The 19650-nt window shown below is 48.0% G+C and overlaps 1 protein-coding gene across 1 annotated transcript in view; it reads left to right on the forward strand.

Moving 5' to 3' along the window:
• The first annotated feature begins 2709 nt into the window (after positions 1-2709).
• Positions 2710-19650, forward strand: part of gfra2b (GDNF family receptor alpha 2b) — a 51917-nt gene continuing 34976 nt past the window's right edge. The window contains exons 1-2 of the mRNA XM_046375380.1: positions 2710-3439; positions 6864-7163. Of these exons, the coding sequence (XP_046231336.1) occupies positions 3400-3439; positions 6864-7163 (340 nt within the window). The 5' untranslated portion in view covers positions 2710-3399. The remainder of the gene's footprint in view (positions 3440-6863; positions 7164-19650) is intronic.

Raw genomic sequence — 19650 nt, forward strand, 5'->3', positions numbered from 1 at the left:
TTTGAAACCTGGCATCAGCTGACGCTCTGCCGCCGGCTGCGATTTCAAGGCCGACGCACGCAGCCTGCGCACAAAACTTCACGAATCAGAAGGAAAGCGTTCAGCTGTGCCAGCTGCTTTCTGAGCCAACGACAATCTGAAAGAGAGAAGAAGTGAAAAATCTCCACTGATGCTGATCAGTGGGAGGACATTTGCATTGGGACACAACTGCTTCACACCTTCAGAGGAACGCAGAAGGTGAGTAAAGAAAGATTTTGGTCGGCTGAAAGCTGGAGGGAACCTGAACACGTGCTGGTCATGTGAAATGTTCAAACAGGAAGCCTCAGGGGAACTTCTACAGGTCCAAATTTTGTTTTCTTTATCTTATTAGATGTATGACTCTGACAAGGACAAGGACACGAACCCACAGGACACCCGCACAACAAGTTCTGCTGGTAAAATGACGACTTTGTGGGGCGGAAAAAATACATCAACCATTCAGAAACACGTAGTGTTTGAAAATGAGCAGCAAATAAAAGTAATACGAATCACCTACTTTCAGGCAGACAGACAGTCAGACAGGCAGGCAGACAGAGAGACAGTCAGTCAGAGAGTCAGACAGTCAGACAGACAGTCAGTCAGTCAGTCAGTCAGACAGACAAGCAGGCAGACAGGCAGTCAGTCAGACAGGCAGACAGTCAGAGAGTCAGACAGTCAGAGAGTCAGACAGTCAGACAGTCAGTCAGGCAGTCAGTCAGACAGGCAGACAGTCAGAGAGACAGACAGACAGTCAGACAGTCAGTCAGACAGTCAGAGAGTCAGACAGTCAGTCAGACATTCAGAGAGTCAGTCAGACAGACAGTCAGACAGTCAGACATTCAGAGAGTCAGTCAGACAGACAGTCAGACAGTCGGTCAGACAGACAGTCAGACAGTCAGACATTCAGAGAGTCAGTCAGAGAGTCAGTCAGACAGTCAGTCAGACAGACAGCTGACGTGAACAGGTTCTTCTTGAGGAGATGTTGTGGGTCGTGTTCCCTCTCAGTGAGTTTTATTTGCAGCGGATGCACAGCTCAGTGCGTCCTGCTTCCTTTCATCTTGTTGCTGAATCTGACATAATGAGGGGGCTGCGTGCGGCCTTTTGTTGCAGCCTGCTGCTTGGATGAACACATCTCAAATTGAACGTATCATCCAGTTTGTTGGAGGGAGGAAGGGCCAGCTGGTTCACGAGCCCCCGTCTCAGACCGATAAATACTTCCACACTTACATGCAGTACACACCGAAGTACATTTAACCCTCCAGCTCAAAGTGTTACTCTGTGATGGGTTTTCTGCTATCTGGCCGCCTGGTTGGGGTTAACGAAGTCCCGGTGGTTTTGTTGTTCTCCACTCAAAAACAACCATAGAAAATGAACAAATACGTCTGAAAACACTTGGAACAAAACACCTGCAGCGGTTTGTCCTCCCTGGACTCCGTTCAGCCGAACTGCAGGCTACAGCGTGTAAAACACTGTGACTTCACTGTCCTGCGAGCTGTGACTGAGGCGTATAATACGTAAATATCACACGCACTGGAGTTTCTACTTAAATAAAAGTCCATACGCTTGTTTCTTAAAAGCAGCCAGCGGTTATCGAACCATGTGAGGGCTGACTGGCAGATCGTTCGCAGGGGATTCTGGTGAACCATGTGGTGAGCTAATCCAGACTTGATGGAAATTCGCTCAGTGAATGCTTTTAGTGTCACAATGCGAGAATACGTTCCCGCAGCGCGAGACACGTTCGGCCTCAGGCACAACGAGGAGCCCGGGATCACCTGCTGACATCTCACAGGCTATTTAATAGCTAAATTAGCTCAATTAGCTGCAATTTAAGAGCTAAAAATATGTGCAGAGAAGCAGCAGGTCTGCCTCTCGCCGTGCCAGCCGTGACTCACATTCTGTGATGTCGTAAAGTTTGATATGAAGCGCTGACTCATGAGCCGCATGCTAAAGCATGACGGGGAAATCATACGTGAATCACGACCGCATCACATCAGAAACCATCAGCAGTCATACACCAGTTTAACTTTCCTCTGAGAAGCTTCACCTCATCGATCACCTTGTCTGCTTTTAAGCGCACGAGCAAATTAACACAGAAGTCTTCTCGGCTCCATCAGCTCTCAGCACCACCTGCCACCAACCAACCAACCACCAACCACCAACCGCCGGCAGGCCGAGCTGCACTGTGGGAAGAATGAAAAAGAGCGTCCGTCCCGAGTCTGACGGCGTGACATGACAAACGTGTGGAAGATAAGGAGCAGCAGCCAGAGGAGCAACACGTGTGCTGAGGGTCCTCCCGCCCTGAGCTGCGCCTGACAGAAAACCCTGCAGACAGAACTCAGGGCTGAGGAGAGTCACTGCTGAAATCACGAGGTGTTCTGAAGTGAAGTCAGCGGGAAGAAGATGAAGTCAGAGCTGAGGCACGTGCACATTTCTGCTCACCTGACGTCACAATTCATCTTCTGTTTTTCACTTCACTGTGAAACCAAAACTGTGCCCGCGTGTGCTCACACTGGGGGAGCGCGTGCGCGGTGTGTGCGTGTCTGGTATTTGGGGTTGTTGGCTTTGATGTGGCCGCGCGCCTCATCACCTCGGGTCACAGTGCGGAGTGTGTGCACGCGCGCGTTCTTGTTAGACGCCTGGAGAAGTAACGCACGCGCGTAGAGTGAGCCTGTGTGTGTGCGCGCGCGCTGAGGGGAGGAGGACAGTGAAGAGGGGAGGCGGTTTCCAGCTTTTCCTCAGTGGTCGCACGCGCGAGGTTTGCTGAAGGAGACGCGAGCGGACGCGCGAAGCCGAAGTGGATCGAGAGCCACATCACAGGCAGGCGCGCGTGCCATTGCGCGTCAGGCTGCTCCGGTGCGCAGCAAACCGACTCAAGTGCGCACGTTGTTGTTTCCCTCAGTGAGACTGGTGCCCGTGTGAACGGACTGAGAGGGTCGGGAGGACAGACACACCGACCACCGGGAAAGTTGGAGGAGCGCGAGCGGACGGCGGTCAGGCGGCGCCTTGGATGTTTAACGTGTAGGGAAAGTGTTTGTTTCTCCGTTCACGAGCCGACCTCTCCGGATGAACCGTGGATACTCCGACGCGCGCCGCTGCACCGGAACATGCGGTCCGTCACGGACTCTGTGAGCGTTTGTCCCTCCGCGCTGCTCTGAGTCCACCGAGGAGGCTCCGGGCTCCCCGTCAGCACCGTCTCCAGGGGTAGTTAGTCGCTCCACCATGTCGGCGGCAGTTCTGCTGGTTTCCGTTTCAGAAAGAGACAGAGAGTGAGAGACGCCGGGAGGGAGAGGGGCAGAGCCGGGGCTGAAGCGGACCGGACGGCGCCGAGACCTGAACCTTCATTCCGTTTTACTGCCCCGTAGGATTACTGCTGGACGCGACATGATCCTGATTAACATCGTCACTTTGGTGTTTGTGCTAGGTGAGTAAAACAGTCTCACCCCACCCACGCGCACACAAACGTGCGCGCGCACACACGCACTGGACACACACCTGCAGGTGAGGGTCCACGGGCGGTCTATGTGGGACGTTTCCATTTCTCATTAAATCTTTGAGTCCTCAGGAGATGATTGAGATGTCACCCCCACACCTCCACCTCCACCCCCCTCCTTCAGCCCCCCCGCCCTCCTGCACCCTCCATCGCTCCGGTGAAGGTTCACGAGTCCGATTAAAACCACATTCAGTTGCGGGTCTCGTTTTGTTCAAGGCTCAGAGTTTCTCTTAAGAGTTAAGTAAGTGTTTAGAGGTTAGTGAGATCACATGTGTGATATCTGAGGTGTTCGCCTGAAACACACACACACACACACACACACACACACACACACACACACACGCAGACTTTACGCCACCATCGCCATTAAGTCAACACTGAGGGGGGGGACCAACCCTGCCGGGGGTCGGTCCCCTCCCTCTTTTCTCTCATGTTTTCCTGTGGCTGATGGCTGAGCTTGGACGTGAACGCAGCACAAACACAAGCAGCAGATCCTGTGTGTTCTTACAGGAAGTGTGAGGTCAGCAGGAGTGTTTGTTCTCATCTCGTTTTCAGCTTTATGTTCTCCGCTCCAGTTTTTCCTCGGTCCTCCTCTTATTTTCATTCATTCATTCTTATTTTACAACAGATTCGTATGGCCTGCGTCTCACTCTCTCCACAGTCCTGTCTCCCCTCCCTTTAGCAGGTCGAGACAGACAGCACAGTGTCGGAGACTGAATGTCCCCACAGCAGTCCAGCAACAGCTGCTGCTGCGGTACGGAAACACCACACGGACAAACCACAGCAGAACTTGAACTAGTGATCGGAATAACACGAATTTGTTTGTAATTACGGCGTTGCCCCAACCTTACACACCTTTGTCCCCAGTCAGGGACAGCTTTTGTCCCACATGGACAGGCCATCCCCAGCTCATTGGTCTCAGTTCTGAAATGTGTCCTCGCACACACACACACACACACACACACACACACACACACACACACACATATAACATTTACAGTACTTGTGCTGTATAGAATTGTGCATATGGTCCGGCTGGCGGGTGGGTGCAGAGTCTGTGCAGCAGGGCTGGAGGAAGTACTTACTGTCACTTACTCGGGTAAAAGCAGCAAAACAGCACAGTAAAAATTACACGTATCAAATTTTACTTAAGTACTACTTAAGTACATGCTGAGGCGGAAAGCTGGCTCCTGTCCTGTGGTGGAGCCTGAGGGAGGCAGCAGTTCAGAACCTGATGCTGGTCTTCATGTTTGACAGTCTGACATCAGACAAGTTTCCTCAAATGTATTTGTGACCAGCAGTTTGCAGTTGAACACTAACCTGCCCCCTGGTGGACGGACTGTGGAATGATGACACTGACTCAGAGCGCGTCACATTCCTCTGTTTCTGATCATTTATTGGCTGGCACAGGTATCAGGTATTGCCAGCAGCGTTTCATGTCACAGCTGGCTGAGGTGGAGCTAATTTTAATCTAAATAACCTACAGCACAGGTGTTCATCTCATCCGTTAGCCACGGTGAGTTGCATTGTGGGCAATGTAGGCGACAGGTTTTGGCCAGGCAGAGTCAACCTGAGTCTGACAGCGTGGCAGAATAAGTCAGTGGAGGAGCAGCTATTGCTAGTAGGCTTCACTGATACAACCTCCCACAATTCATTGCAATGTAGACGCGACGCTCTAGTTTGTCTGACTGCTGAGTCCAAACCAAAAAGCACATTAAAGACGTGTCAAACAGCAGCTTCATTAAAGCTCACAGCCGTGCAGTCTCAGACCGGACGTGACGACGGTGAACACGACGCATTACGTACGACTGACAGGCCTCGGAGGGTGGAGGTCTTTCCTTCCATCCAAAATGACATCTTCATGACTTTTCTTCATTATTTTGACTGAATGAATGGCTGACAGGTTTGATATTGAAACTGCTGAGTTTGATTTTCTGTTGGCTAACCGATCAGTCGTTGACTTTTTCCACCTAACGTCCCAAACGTATGTAAAAGAGTTTGAAGCCTGTAAAACAACGGAGGGCGAACGTCCTGCAAACAGACGCGACCTCAGCTGCCTCTCACAGGTAAACCTCACCTGTGACGCTCGGCTAATTAGACTCCACCTGCTTGTTAGGCCAGCAGAGACTGTCAGTGGATTATTACTCGTCATAAAGGCTGAACAGGGACAGCCTTCATCTCCAGGCTGCCACTAATGATTATTTTCATTACTGATTAATTGCTTAGTCTATTAAATGACAAAAACTATGAAAGATGCTCATCAGAGTCCAAAGTGACGTCTTCAAGTCCCTCTTTTTTCCAGCAATCCAAAAGACTCTTCAGATAGTGTCAGAAAATCCCAATTCATTGATTATCAAAACAATAAACAAACAAACAAAAGCACAAACCGAGCGAGCGTTTCTGTCGGGAGCATCTCAGATCGCCTCACCACAAACAGACGAGTGAAACGAGCCGTGAGACGTACGAACCGTCTCGCCGATACCCGATGCTCGCTTTGAGCCATGACGTCGCCGATGATGTCGCCGATGTCGTCGGCGAGAGCGTAAAAGGCAGCGGGTGACAGCATTTAGAGAAGCTTGTCTCAGCTGGAAGAGAAAAAGAGCTGTGCTGAGTGCTGCAGCGTTTCCCTTTAGATTTACAGCAGATGAAATCAGAGCCTCATTCAGTCAGGATCCAGGTCTGTGGAGGAGGTGGACTCACTGGATCATCACCTGCTCTGCTTAGTGATTCACACTGAATGTGGGTCATTTAATTAGAGCCACCATGAGCTCCTGTTTCTTTGTGGACCGGCTGCTCCTCGTGTCCTTTAAATCCCGTCTGGGGTCACGTCCTTGTGACTTAAAGTGGATCTCTTAGTTTGAGAAGAGCTGCTTGTTCTTCGTCTTTATTTTTAGCAGCTGAGTGTGAAATTCGATCCGCAGGTAGACGACGTTTCACTGCATCTCCTGGCCCTTCAAAATAAGACTTCTGAATCCTTTTGTTGTGAGATTTTGAGTCCCAAAGTAAGAGCACAGTAGCTGCACCTCCCTGCTCCTCCCAAACCTTTTTCAGTTCAAGATCCTCATAACAGACACAAATTAGTCCACAGACCCCCGTTAGTGTTGTCACAGGGTCCTCTTCTGATCAGAATTTTATTACAGAACAGCCAAACATTCTGTCATTGCGTCACTTATGGATGAAATTAGAGTGAAAATAAATGATTTCCCCTTTTTGCCAGGACCCCCTGGAACACCCTGAGGGACCCCTGGGTGTCCCTGGACCCCGCTTTGAAAACCACTGCTGTAACCTGAGCACAAGCACACATGAAGCCTCATTAGCAGTTCACAGTCTGAGTCGTGTTTGTCTTTCCCTGCAGATGTGTGTGTGTGTGACTCAGAGCTGGGCCCCCCCGGCTGGAGGGAACCTCTGGACTGCGTCCGAGCCTCTGAACTGTGCAACCAGAACAGCCAGTGCAGCTCTCGTTACCGGATCATGCGCCAGTGCCTCTCTGGGGGGGACAAGGAGCGCAGCGCCATGCTGGCCTCCAAGGAGTGCCAGGGGGCGCTGGAGGTGCTGCAGGACTCGCCCCTGTACGACTGCCGCTGCAAGAGAGGCATGAAGAAAGAGCTGCAGTGTCTGCAGAACTACTGGAGCATCCACATGGGTCTGACTGAGGGTAAGCCGCCAACACAGACTGTTAATTAGGCCTCCTGCTGCCTGTTGATTTCTCCTCAATGTTTGGAGCTGGCAGATGAAACAGAAAAAAGTTTCTTTGTGAGAACTTCACATATGCAGAGACAGAAGAGGGCTCAGCATCAGTTGTTGTGTGGGTTTCAGTCTGAATTTTGCCTGAAGTGTCAGGAGGGAAAAACAGAAAAGAAGGAAAGTGTTGCTGTTGTTTCTGCTCTCATTTTAAGATAAACTCCTTCATCATGTTCAAGTCAGTGTGTGTTTCCAGGTACTGTTGTTCTACTGCACGTGTCAAACAAGACGTTTCAGTTGTTTAGTGTCTCCAGGGGGCGCTGTGTGGCGTCTGACAGGTGTCCTCGAGTGATGTCAGAAGTTTGGAACTGAAACAAATGTGCGGACCAGACCTGTGGAGTTTAACATAACACACACAGCGGTCAGCAGGGCGAGTTGCATTGTGGGTAACGTGGGCGTGGCGGGTTTTGAGGGACATGTGGAGTAAAAAAGACCATATCTGCGGTTCTGCTGCATGAAACATTTTTTGAAAGCGAGTGTGGCGGCAGCGACACACCTGAGGAGGACGTTCATCAGCAGCAGCTTCCTGTGCTGCTGCTCTGTTTATCTGCTGAGGGAATTTTAACAGAACAAACATTCTCTCACTGCGGAGCTGCTGTGTTTGGAGTCACCTGGCTGATGTCCTTGGTTGGTTCAGGTCCCACTGCTGGTCCTGCACTGTGATCTGTGTGTGTCAGCACACACACACACACACACACACACACACACACGGTCTGTTGGCTGGCCTAGTTTGGGTCTCAGCAGTGGCAGAGCTCATTAAGAGCCTCTCGCTTTGTTCTCCAATCCACTAAGGATGTCTCTGTAGTGCCAGCAATGCTCGCAAAGCCACTGCATCACACACACACACACACACACGCACACATACACACACACACACACAGACAGGACATGCATTTAAACAATGCGATGCACAGAAACACAATCACATTATGTCAGACATCCAAAACACAGCATTTGTGTGTCAGTTCTGCGCGTGTGTGTCAGTTCTGTGTGTGTGTGTGTGTCAGTACTGTGTGTGTGTCAGTACTGTGTGTGTGTGTGTCAGTACTGTGTGTGTGTCAGTACTGTGTGTGTGTGTGTCAGTACTGCGTGTGTGTGTGTCAGTACTGTGTGTGTGTGTGTGTCAGTACTGCGTGTGTGTGTGTGTCAGTACTGTGTGTGTGTGTGTGTGTGTGTGTGTGTGTGTCAGTTCTGCGTGTGTGTGTCAGTACTGTGTGTGTGTGTGTCAGTTCTGTGTGTGTGTGTGTGTGTCAGGACTGTGTGTGTGTGTGTCAGTACTGTGTGTGTGTGTGTCAGTACTGTGTGTGTGTGTCAGGACTGTGTGTGTGTGTCAGTACTGTGTGTGTGTGTGTCAGTACTGTGTGTGTGTGTGTGTGTGTCAGTACTGCGTGTGTGTGTGTCAGTACTGTGTGTGTGTGTCAGTACTGTGTGTGTGTGTGTCAGTTCTGCGCGTGTGTGTCAGTACTGTGTGTGTGTGTGTGTGTCAGTACTGTGTGTGTGTGTGTGTGTCAGTACTGTGTGTGTGTGTGTCAGTACTGTGTGTGTGTGTGTGTGTGTGTGTTTGTGTGTGTGTCAGTACTGCGTGTGTGTGTCAGTACTGCGCGTGTGTGTGTCAGTACTGTGTGTGTGTGTGTGTGTGTGTGTGTCAGTTCTGCGCGTGTGTTGAGGAGCTGACTTGTGCTGTTGGAGGGCTCTATGGGCGCAGTAGAACAGTGTGTTATAAAACACTTCTTAAATGTTTTGGCTCATTAACTCGGTACACAACTCGACGCCGTGCGACGACCTCCTGACGTGGACTCACTCTGTTATCTGTTAGTCTTTTCTTTTTTGTGGTGTATTTTTTATTTAATTACTGCAGGATGTTGATCAGTTTACGTCAGGTCAGTGCAGTTGGGATTAAAACCAGAAGTGCAGGTGGGAACAGACAGTAAAGTGCTCAGCATGGGGTCTGTTTCTGCAGCAGCAAACACTCTGTGTTGTTGGTTATTGATTATTAGCTGTAGAGCTGATGTGATTGGTTGATTTATCAGTAAGTAGATCAACAGAATATTCATGGGCAACTTTTTTCACGATTAGTTTAATAATTCATGTTTTTGTTTTTAAACTTAAACGCAGAACAGAAACTGTATTGTTCAAATGGATATTTGTGTTCAGTATTCACTGACATTAAACTAAATATTTGGGGAGTTTAGTTAAAGATAAATCAGTTTTCTGAGCCGACGATTAGAAGCTGTGTTTTCTCACTTTAACTGGAGGAAATCTTCACATCTGCTGATGTTGAATTTGACGGGCATCAGAGAGGTTATTGATCACCATAACCAATACAGCATCATGAATGAAGTGACCGAGTGGAAGGTTCTAGACTCGAACCCTGCAGCAAAGCTCCGAGTGCTGTCAGAGTCCGGGGGGCTGAAGGAGAGGTCAACCAGGACAGTGAAAACCACTACAAGACCACATCTGTGATGACTGAGCGGGGGAACGAGACTGAGACAAGAATCAAAACCAGAGAGACGGCAGTCCAGACAGGCGGATCCGACAAGGAGCAGGCGAGAATCCTCAAACTAAAGTCAGGCAGGCAGGCAGAAACAGTTTGAGCCGAACTGTTCAGCTTACAAGGAAACCGTCAAGCTCCCCAACGAGGCTCGAAATGATCCGAAAGCCAACCAGACTGCAGGGCTGAAGAAGCAGCATTGTGATTTAAATCTAAACCGCAGGCCCAGCTGTAGTGTACGCAGCATTAGACGACATATTAGTGATTTCAGGAAATGTTTGACTTGGACTGGAGGAAAACCATCAGACACTTATTACTATTAGGAGACGACCCCTGCTCATGAAGCTTTCTCATTGGACGTTAGCGTCGTCCTCCGTCAGCCTTGAACAGGACCGTGCGTGTGGGGGGGCAGGACAGCAGGCTTTTTGAGAGCACTTTAGAGGGCGGGATTACAAAGGCACAGGTAAACGGGCTTATGTTCAACACACATGTAAACACAGCCGCAGTCTGTGCAGGTGTGTGCCCTCTAACACCAGCAGTTTGTTCACAAAGGAGCTAAATTATCTTTATTCCTCAGAGGAAGCTCGTGTGCCGCATGCTGAATTACATCACAAATGATTTTATATATGACTCGTCGACTTTGTGCTCCAGCTGTATTTTTTGTCTCTCGTGTGACAGTGAACAAAAGAGTTTTTCCTGCACTGCTTTTCTTCTGTCTCGCACTCGAGCATGAATATTTAACAAAGCAGAAGAGGATTTGTTGGCTTTTCAGCTTAAAACTTATAATAGAATCCAGAGAGGAAGAACAGGTGAGAGTGAAATAAGTTTCACTACGTCCAAGGTTAGTTTGGATTTAGAAGAAGGGATTAAAAATTCAAGAAGTACAAAGTCATGATTCGTTGGAGAGAGCAGACGAGAACTTTCAGCCAACAATACAGATTATTTATACAGTCCTTAAAACCGTGTTACAGAGTGCTTTACACAACACAGACTACAGAAAGGAAATAAACAGAACAGACACAAAGACGAACACCAGTGAAACAGACACAAGATGATGACTTAAAATATGAAATATAAACTGCAGCCTTTGACCTGACAGGCAGGTGTTGAGTGCGTTTAGACGCTGATGCTGCAACGCGTGAGTCACTGAATAGCGAGCCACACTGTGATGTTCTGGACCTGGACTTTCTCTCAAGCTGGACCCCCTGTGCTCGGGCAGCGTACCTGGTGGTCACTTTGTTACTGTCCAGATGTGCACACCTGGCGGAGACCTGCACTCTACTGAGTTTACTGTTATGATGTGAAAGCAACCGTGACTGACAGCAGCATCCAGCTGTCACATGGTGGAGCAGATCCTCACAGGGCGGCTCACAGGGTGGAGAAGTTGGTTGTGGGCGGAGAGAGCCGAGTCGTTAGTGCAACCTTTCCTTCTTTCTGTCTTTTTGTTCTTTGAGGACCATCACTACCAGCCTGAGAGCCTGCAGAGGAGATTCTCTCCCTCATTAAGGTTCATCCACCTGCTTTATGTGCTTTCTGTACATCCGGCTGTGGTGAAGGTTGACCTGCTCACGAAAAGTGTGCGGTCAGAGGAAGCGACATGAGTGTCGTAGCCATGATGCTAACAGGACGATAATGTTAGCATCCCTCTCCTGCTCTTTAGTGAACGGCAGGTTGGGGATGTTTTCACTCCAGAAAGGCCACCACGCTTGCATGTTATCGAACATGAAAAAGTCAGATGCAAAATGAAAAGCGAAGGACGCAAAGCAGCCACAGAGGCCAAACGACCGAAGAGACTCCATCTGACCCTGTTTAAAAGTCAAAACACTGAGGCTGAGGGTGCTGAAGAGGTCCAGCCTTTGTTGCTGGTTCCAGCTTTCAGCTGACGAGGAAGCTTCCTCATTGCTTTTCAAGAGACGCCTTTTCATTTTGCTCCTAATTCTGGATTCATCGCCTCCCGTCTGCCAGAACGATTTTCCACCCTCATGCAGAACATCCTCAGCAGCAGACTTTCATTTAGGTAAACAGGGTGGATCTCAGACATCTGAATTAGGATGCGTGAGACTCTTGGCTCTCTTCTCCACTGCCCTACTTTATACTTCAGCCTGAACAAAACGACTTTTTAAATATAAATCTCGTCTCATCCAGTTTGTCACCCAGCCTTACTTCTGTCGTGTCATCACCACGATTTGAGAGACCTGCTGCCGGTGACCCTAAGGGGCCACAGAGTTGTTTAGAACTCTGCTATTTATCATTTCAGTGTGTAATACCTGAAAATACGACATCCACGAGCGTAGCCATCACTTCAGAAGTGAGGGGGACAGATTGTTTGGGAGGAAGATGAATTTATTTAGTGATTTATTGGAAGATCCACTCCCATTCACCCGCGCATTTCCTTAGCAGCAAAGGCACCAAACCAAACAACCAATACACCTGATAAACAGGGGAAAGGCCATCTTCTGCAGCGGCAGCAACAGTACCACAAAGCCTGTCCTGAAATGTGCAAAAGGCTCTCCAGTCACTGCTGTCTGCCTGTCCGGCACATGTTTTAAATGAAAACATATTAACAAGACTTTCCAGCAGGAAGCTCGCTAGCAGGCTTGACATCATTTAGCTAATGTTATTAAAAACATTACTCCTCAACTTACATGGGCCGCTTTGAAAAAGAAACGCAAGGTTTTTTGTCTCTTGCTAGCTGGTCTGTACATGTCAGAAGTTAATTTCTGCATATAATTATGCACTGCTCCTCTGCACTCACATCCTCCTCGCTTGGCGGCACAGACTCCAAACTACTACTAAAATGAATTAGAGTTAGTTGTCCCTTCGGAATTACAGGTCGTGCAGGGGACAGGGGGGACAGATGCAACACATGCAGGGGGACAGGGGGGACAGATGCAACACATGCAGGGGGACAGGGACAAGGGGGACAGATGCAACACATGCAGGGGGACAGGGACAGGGGGGACAGATGCAACACATGCAGGGGGACAGGGACAGGGGGGATAGATGCAACACATGCAGGGGAACAGGGGGGACAGATGCAACACATGCAGGGGGACAAGGGGGACAGATGCAACACATGCAGGGGGACAAGGGGGACAGATACGAGACATGCGGGCAGACGGTCTAAAGTTTAAGCCAGGCGGAGGAAGTCAAAGAGCGACAGGTTAACTGACGTGACACGTAGCATCATCACACGTCCTCAGCGATGTTGTGACAAACCCTTCATTCAGTGCTGATTTACTGTTCACAGATGCTAAACGGTTGGTTGAAATGATGCGTTCGTAATTTTTTTTGTCAACAGATTTAATGCGCTCAGTCGTCCACAGTCCCTCAGTTTAACACAGTCTGCAGACTAATCGAAAAGGAAGAGGCCGCTGAGTGGCAGACGGACGAGCTGAGGGTATCGGAGGAGGATCAGTGCAGATAAAAGAGTGATATCCTGGGAATTAGATGAAAGCACGATGGCAGCAGATGACGGAGGAACAAGCAATTTGAGGACGAGGAACAGAAAAAGGAGCAAATGGAGTACAGCAGGGAGACATCAGAGAGATGGGATCAGGTAGACGAGGAGGCCACGGAGAGCAGACACAGGATCAGACCTCCATTTATCTGTTTTCTGACACACTTTCTCTGTATTGAAGGACAGGGGACAGTGTCTCGACTCAGGTTACACCAGCTTCCTCCTGCTTAAAAAGCCCATTTGAAGATTATTTGCTGTCACGCTCGACGTTTAAACTGTCTGGAAAACTTTTGTGGTTGTAAAGTTTTATCGTCTGTTCGGCGGCAGAAACAGTGAAACGGTCAATGAACCGCTGTCTGACTCTTTGATTACGGCCCGCCGACGTGCCGCTGAACACACCTGAGCAGATATATGGACATTTGATTTTTGATTGTCCCAAAACGATCTGCCACTTTGCCGCTGATGTGTGACATTCGCCTGGTGTTGGGTGTGATGGTTGTTGTTAGCCGGTCCATTAAACCACACTGGAGAATGGCGTCATTAGCCTCTGTGTGTGTGTGTGTGTGTGTGTGTGTGCTGCCACTGCAAACAGCAGGGACAACAGAAATAAAGAGGGGTTATTTCTTCAAAGAAAACCAGAAAAAATCAGACACTTTATAAATCATTAATATTTAATTAAAATATTTGTTTTTATGTCCACACGCTGCAGGTCATGCAGATCACCTGAGAAACTGACAAAACAGGAAAAATACCAGAAGTTTAGCGTTTAGTTAGAACAGTGAAAGTTTAGCAGCGTTTAACAGCTAACACGAACACAAAGATGAACTGTATTTATGAACTATGAGATTTAATATACTATATGGACAAAAGTATTGGGCCAGCTGCCCATCACACCAACAGGGACTTTAATGACGTCTCATTGTAAACACACAGACAGCTTTGCAGCTCTAACAGCTTCCACTCTTCTGTGAAGGCTTTCCACAACATGTTGGAGTGTTTCTGTGGGAATTTGTGCCCATTCATGCAGTAGAGCATTTGTGAGGTCACACACTGATGTTGGACCAACAGGCCTGGCTCACAATCTCAAAGTTGGAAGCATAGCATTGTCCAAAATGTCTTGGTGTGCTGAAGCATTAAGATTTCCCTTCAGTGGAAGTCAGGGGCCGAGCCCAAAGAGGGGTGTCTGGATACTTTTGTCTATCTGTATGGAGGATTAAAGTTTATGCACGCATATTGGCTTTACTGTCTGGCTTCTTGTCCCTGAGTAGCTGCGTGTTTCCTTCTGAGCGGTGATACATAAATAAAATAGTTCCTCTGTGAAGCTGCTCATTCGGTCTTTGGATCATCTTGAGCAAACCTGCCATGATTTCTGGAACGAGACGTCGCAGTGGAGCTTTTCAGGTGTAGTTTATGGCACTTTGAGGTCCACAAGGGAAACGTCATCTAGTTCCATTTCGTATTTTTGATTTTGGGGTTAATATTTTCAGTATCAATAAAGACAATTTAATTGTCGATGTGTCATTTCCATTCAGTCATCATGCATCAGTGTGAAACCGCTTTGATTTGAATAAACTCGGCTGTATTTTGCAGCGAAGCGTCCGGCTGTGCGCCTCTGAAATAAAACGCACCAACAACAACGTGTGCTTTTTAAACACTCAGTTCTGTGGGAGGAAAAGAGGCGAGCGAGGGAAATGAGATATAAATGGCTTCCTTCCTGAGTCACCATTTTTCAGAGATGTTCAGGGCACACCTTTCTCTGCATGAACAGTCGCTCTTATGGAAAAAATACACAGCAAATGACAGAAATGGAAGCAGACAAGACAGGCTGAGAGAAATGGCTGCAGAGGAAAAGTATATTACCAACCTTATCACAAAATAAATGCACTCGAGACAGACTGATGACATGAAGTAAAGTCAGAATACCTACAGGTAACTCTCAGAAAACATCCTCACATATGACTTTTGAGGAAAAAGCTCTTTAAAGTGTGGATCAGCAGTTCTTTCCACTGCTGCCTTCCTTATCAGATGGAGGGGAAATGGAGGCTGGCCTCTCAGTTAACTCGTGGAGAGCAGAGAGATTCAGGTGACTGATGGCTCAAAGACGAGTGAGGAAAAGCTAATTCATCTCATCTTCAATCGATTTGATACACTTCTGAAAAGCTTTGATAAAAGAGAAACAGTCTTCATTGATTTTTAATCTCTTTGAGAAACTGAATTTCGAGCAGCTGGGACAAAAACAGTAAAAATGAAGCTGTTTGCCACATCAAAGCATGACAGACGATCAGACCGAACACGTTTGTTCTCAGAAGAATGAAGCCTGTGTGAGGCTATAAGGCAACACGAAATGTATAATTATTGTTTTATCTCAATGAGAAGTTTGGCTGCGACTGAAGGGAGGATAGAGTGCGGCGGCTTTGCAGTAATCTGCACAGGGATTGGTCTAAGCTGTCCCTGGAGGGAGTCGCATACCAGAGGGCAGGCAGCAGGCAGCAGGCAGCAGGCAGCAGGCAGCGGCGTTAGTCATGGTAGCTCTCTGCACGGCGAGCCGATTCCTTCACCTCTGCTCCGAGCTCCTGGTGGGACAACCGGGCCGGAAAAACGGCTCCACTGCCTGCCATTACTGCTGCTGCTGGGGCCGTGGACGCTGAAGACTGCATCAGTCTGCACTCAGACAGCAGAGGACCACTGGAGGGTCTGAAGGTCTGAGGATCCGAGCCGAGCGTCTCAGATGTCCTGGTGTGGGACACCTGGATTATGTCCCAACACGGTGTTCCTCTGAGTGAATGAAGCACTACGTTTACATTTGAGGTGGTCAGCCTGGATGGTGTCGAGGGCATTGGGGTTTGTGATTTTGAGCTGCGTCATTATAAAAATAAGTGACTTGATGTAACCATAACAGTTAAATAACGCCATGGTCACAGCATACAGAAGGCGGTACCTTTCCAGTTATGTTAATTAACAGTGTTTCCCCCATGTCAGTTGACAGTGTAACTCAGCTGCCAATACGTTTCCCTGAAAGCGTATTTGCAGATTAATTGTGCAAACACGAGACAGGACTGACTTCTAAAGAGGAGTTCCTGTCAAACTATGGCTGAGTCGCCTGCTGATAGCATAAGCAGCACTGGGACACTCGTGATCCTCAGAGGATGAACCTTTACCTCCATCACCGTCATGATGCTGACATTTGTGCTTCTGTGAACGGAGGAAACAAGATCCAGCCGTCTAACGTTGTTGTGTTCACACTGTTGTTTCATGCAGCTCAGCTGAATGGGAAACCTTGGACCCGTCTGTAACGACTCACAAAGCGTTTTCTCCGTGTTCACTTTTGCTTGTCATGTCGTTGAACCTGACGAATGTGATCATCCAAGTTTGCATCGAGATGTAATTATGAAGTCATTAAGAGAATAATGTGGGAAACTCGGAACCCCAACGTACTCCAATTATGTTAATGTGATTGACTTAGCCATCAGAGTAGATACAAAACGCTGTCATGTGATCACATAGTTTCACCAGTTTGAACAGCTGTTAGCGCGCTGCTCCGTTTGTTATAACGTTTGTTATCGTGCTGATCAGAAACATAATGTGAGCAGCACAGTGTTTCTATTAAAATGTACATATTTTTACAGAGCGGCTGTGTGAACACGTAGTTTTAGGAGACAAACACTTTTAAATCATGTCAGATAAAGAGCTGAAGTTTTTACATTTCCTGAGTTTCATTCCAAACAGTAGATAAGAATAAACTGAATTCACCTCTGCCTCCAGAAGATAACGACCTTCAGAAATATGAAGTCGTTCTGTGTTGAACAGATTTAAACCCGACTGTCAGGCGACAAACAGTCTGCTTTCTCCTGCACTCAACAAATCCACGATGATGTCATATTACAAACTAAGACGAAACGTTATTGATCCCCGAGGAGAAATTCACAAGCTGCCCAGCTGATAAACTAGAAAAATAAATGGTTCTTTACTGTCTTTACAACAAACTTCCACTTTCACAACTTCACAGAATTATCTTCATCACACATGATTCACGTCACAATTCAAACTGGATCAGAAAATGATTGTCTTGTCTTTAACTACTATACAGTTTTTCTCAGTTCAGAGACTGAAAGAAAAGAGTTAACAAAAATGACTTATTTAAATCAGACCAAAGGGTTGGAAACTGTCATGGAGTTTGACGTTTGGCGGCTGCCTGCGGGTCCTTACAGGTGAGACGGACCTGGTGCGGCGCCGTCGGCTCTGCTCACTGACTGCATGTCCACCACTGACTGCTGCCAGCTGCTCTTTGTTAACAGACTCTGTGGAGGCAGAACAGACCAACATGCTAACAGACAGGACTGTCCAGAGACTCCCGGTGCTGAGGAGACAGCTTCCGGTCCCGGCTCTTATCAACAACACACAGCAGGACGTCCAGCACTCCTGAAGCAGACTTACAGCACACATGTCTACATGATGAGACGGACTGGCCATCACTGTCATCAAAACAACACAGCATGGGGTCCATACAACATGACAATAACAGCACGGTCCAGACAACCAGGTTCAATACATTGAACCGGCATTTCCTGGGAAATTTCCTGAAAATCTGGTTCCATTTCCCAGCTAAAGTTCCCCCGGGATCTGAGGTGTGTTTGTGTCTGTGTCTGTTAACTGCTCCCCTCGAACCAGATCATATTGTTTCCTGAGGAGCTCAGCAGGGAGTTAAGTAATTATAACACTGGATGTAACAGGAAGAACAACCGTGCAACAATAAAATCACAGTGCACCTCAGCTGCCTCAGCAGGACCCCCACCCTCGAACCACCTCAGCTGCCTCAGCAGGACCCCCACCCTCGAACCACCTCAGCAGGACCCCCACAGCTTTAAGCTGAGCTGCTGAAACTGCAGAATGATAAACTGTGCTTCAAGCACACAGTGACCAGTCAGTGTTTAACTAATTGCTCCGACTAGATTCCCAAATCCGTTAGCTAATAGCTGAGGGCACTCAATATCGACCGCAGCTGTTTAGCATGCATGCTAATATTTCAGGCTTTAAGTATTCTGTCCAGTGCCTAATCACAGAGGTGTTTAGAGTTCAGGCTGCTAAATTACACATTTAACACTGACATTGGTATTTAGCATGCAGTCAAATAAATGGCTAATTTATGAGTCTGACTAATGACTGATGTGTTTAGCATGCGGGCTAATGAGCAAGGTATTTAGCATGCGGGCTAATGAGTGAGCTGGAGGCTGATTAGTGTTGCTCCACAGAGAGAAGCCGCTGTTCACTGTTTACTCATCTCATTCTGAAACGCACACACAAAAACACACTGCGAGTGTGCTGAGCATCAGCAGAGCTTGCAGAGAAATGTGGACAGTGTGTGTGTGTGTGTGTGTTTAATGCATCGGCGTGTGCAAAAGACTGTTAGCTTAGTTCAAACTGGAGGATTTTGGTGCTCGAAACACTTTGTTTTCTCTCCTCTGAAATGGCTGTAATCACACATGAGTTTGGGTTCATAAACCACCCACATCCCCAGGTTTGTTTTAAGTAGCTGGCTTCTCTGTTCACTAGTTTGCATCTGGACGGGAGAGAAAGTCAAGCTTACCGCAAACACGACAACAATGTTGATGAGATGTTTTGAGCCTCAGTAATGTCATGAAAAACTCCTGACTTGTGTTTGATGCGTAATCTGTTTCAGAACTTCATGCAATGTAATGTAACCTTGGGTTTTAGTAGAAAATATTATGTTGCCATGGAGCTGCTCCTGTCAGCTGCTCTTGCTAGCTGCTCCTGTCAGCTGCTCCTGCTAGCTGCTTGTGCTAGCTGCTCTTGCTAGTTGCTCCTGTCAGCTGCTTGTGCTAGCTGCTCCTGTTAGCTGTTGCTGCTAGCTGCTCTTGCTAGCTGTTCTTGCTAGCTGCTCCTGTCAGCTGCTCCTGCTAGCTGCTTGTGCTAGCTGCTCTTGCTAGCTGCTCCTGTCAGCTGCTCCTGCTAGCTGCTCTTGCTAGCTGCTCCTGTCAGCTGCTTGTGCTAGCTGCTCCTGCTAGCTGCTCCTGCTAGCTGCTCCTGTTCGCTGCTTCTGTTAGCTGTGTAGCCTTGCAGCTATCGCTGTGTTACTCTGACACTGAAGGAAACTTAAAGCATGAAGGGAGTTCTGCAGTTTGGTTGGGTTGGTTGTGAAAGATGTGAGACTTTATTTTAACGAACTGGCTGCTAATAAGCTCGCCCTGAAATAATCTAAATTTCTGCACTGTGGGACTAAGAAAGGATTATCTCATCTCAGATGATCACACTACGTTTCACCGCCTGTAAGATGAATCACAGACAGACTTTGCCTGTCAGTATTCACTCCTGCTTCATGGAGTTTTATTCCCACCTCAGAAGTCTGTAAGAAGATTGTGTGCCATTCGTCTACTGACTGGAGTTCTGAGAGACTGAACTGAGCTGTCGGATCTCCGTTCAGGTCAGCCTTTA

This window comes from Scatophagus argus, chromosome 20, assembly GCF_020382885.2.
Source record: "Scatophagus argus isolate fScaArg1 chromosome 20, fScaArg1.pri, whole genome shotgun sequence".
Classification (NCBI taxonomy): Eukaryota; Metazoa; Chordata; class Actinopteri; family Scatophagidae; genus Scatophagus; species Scatophagus argus.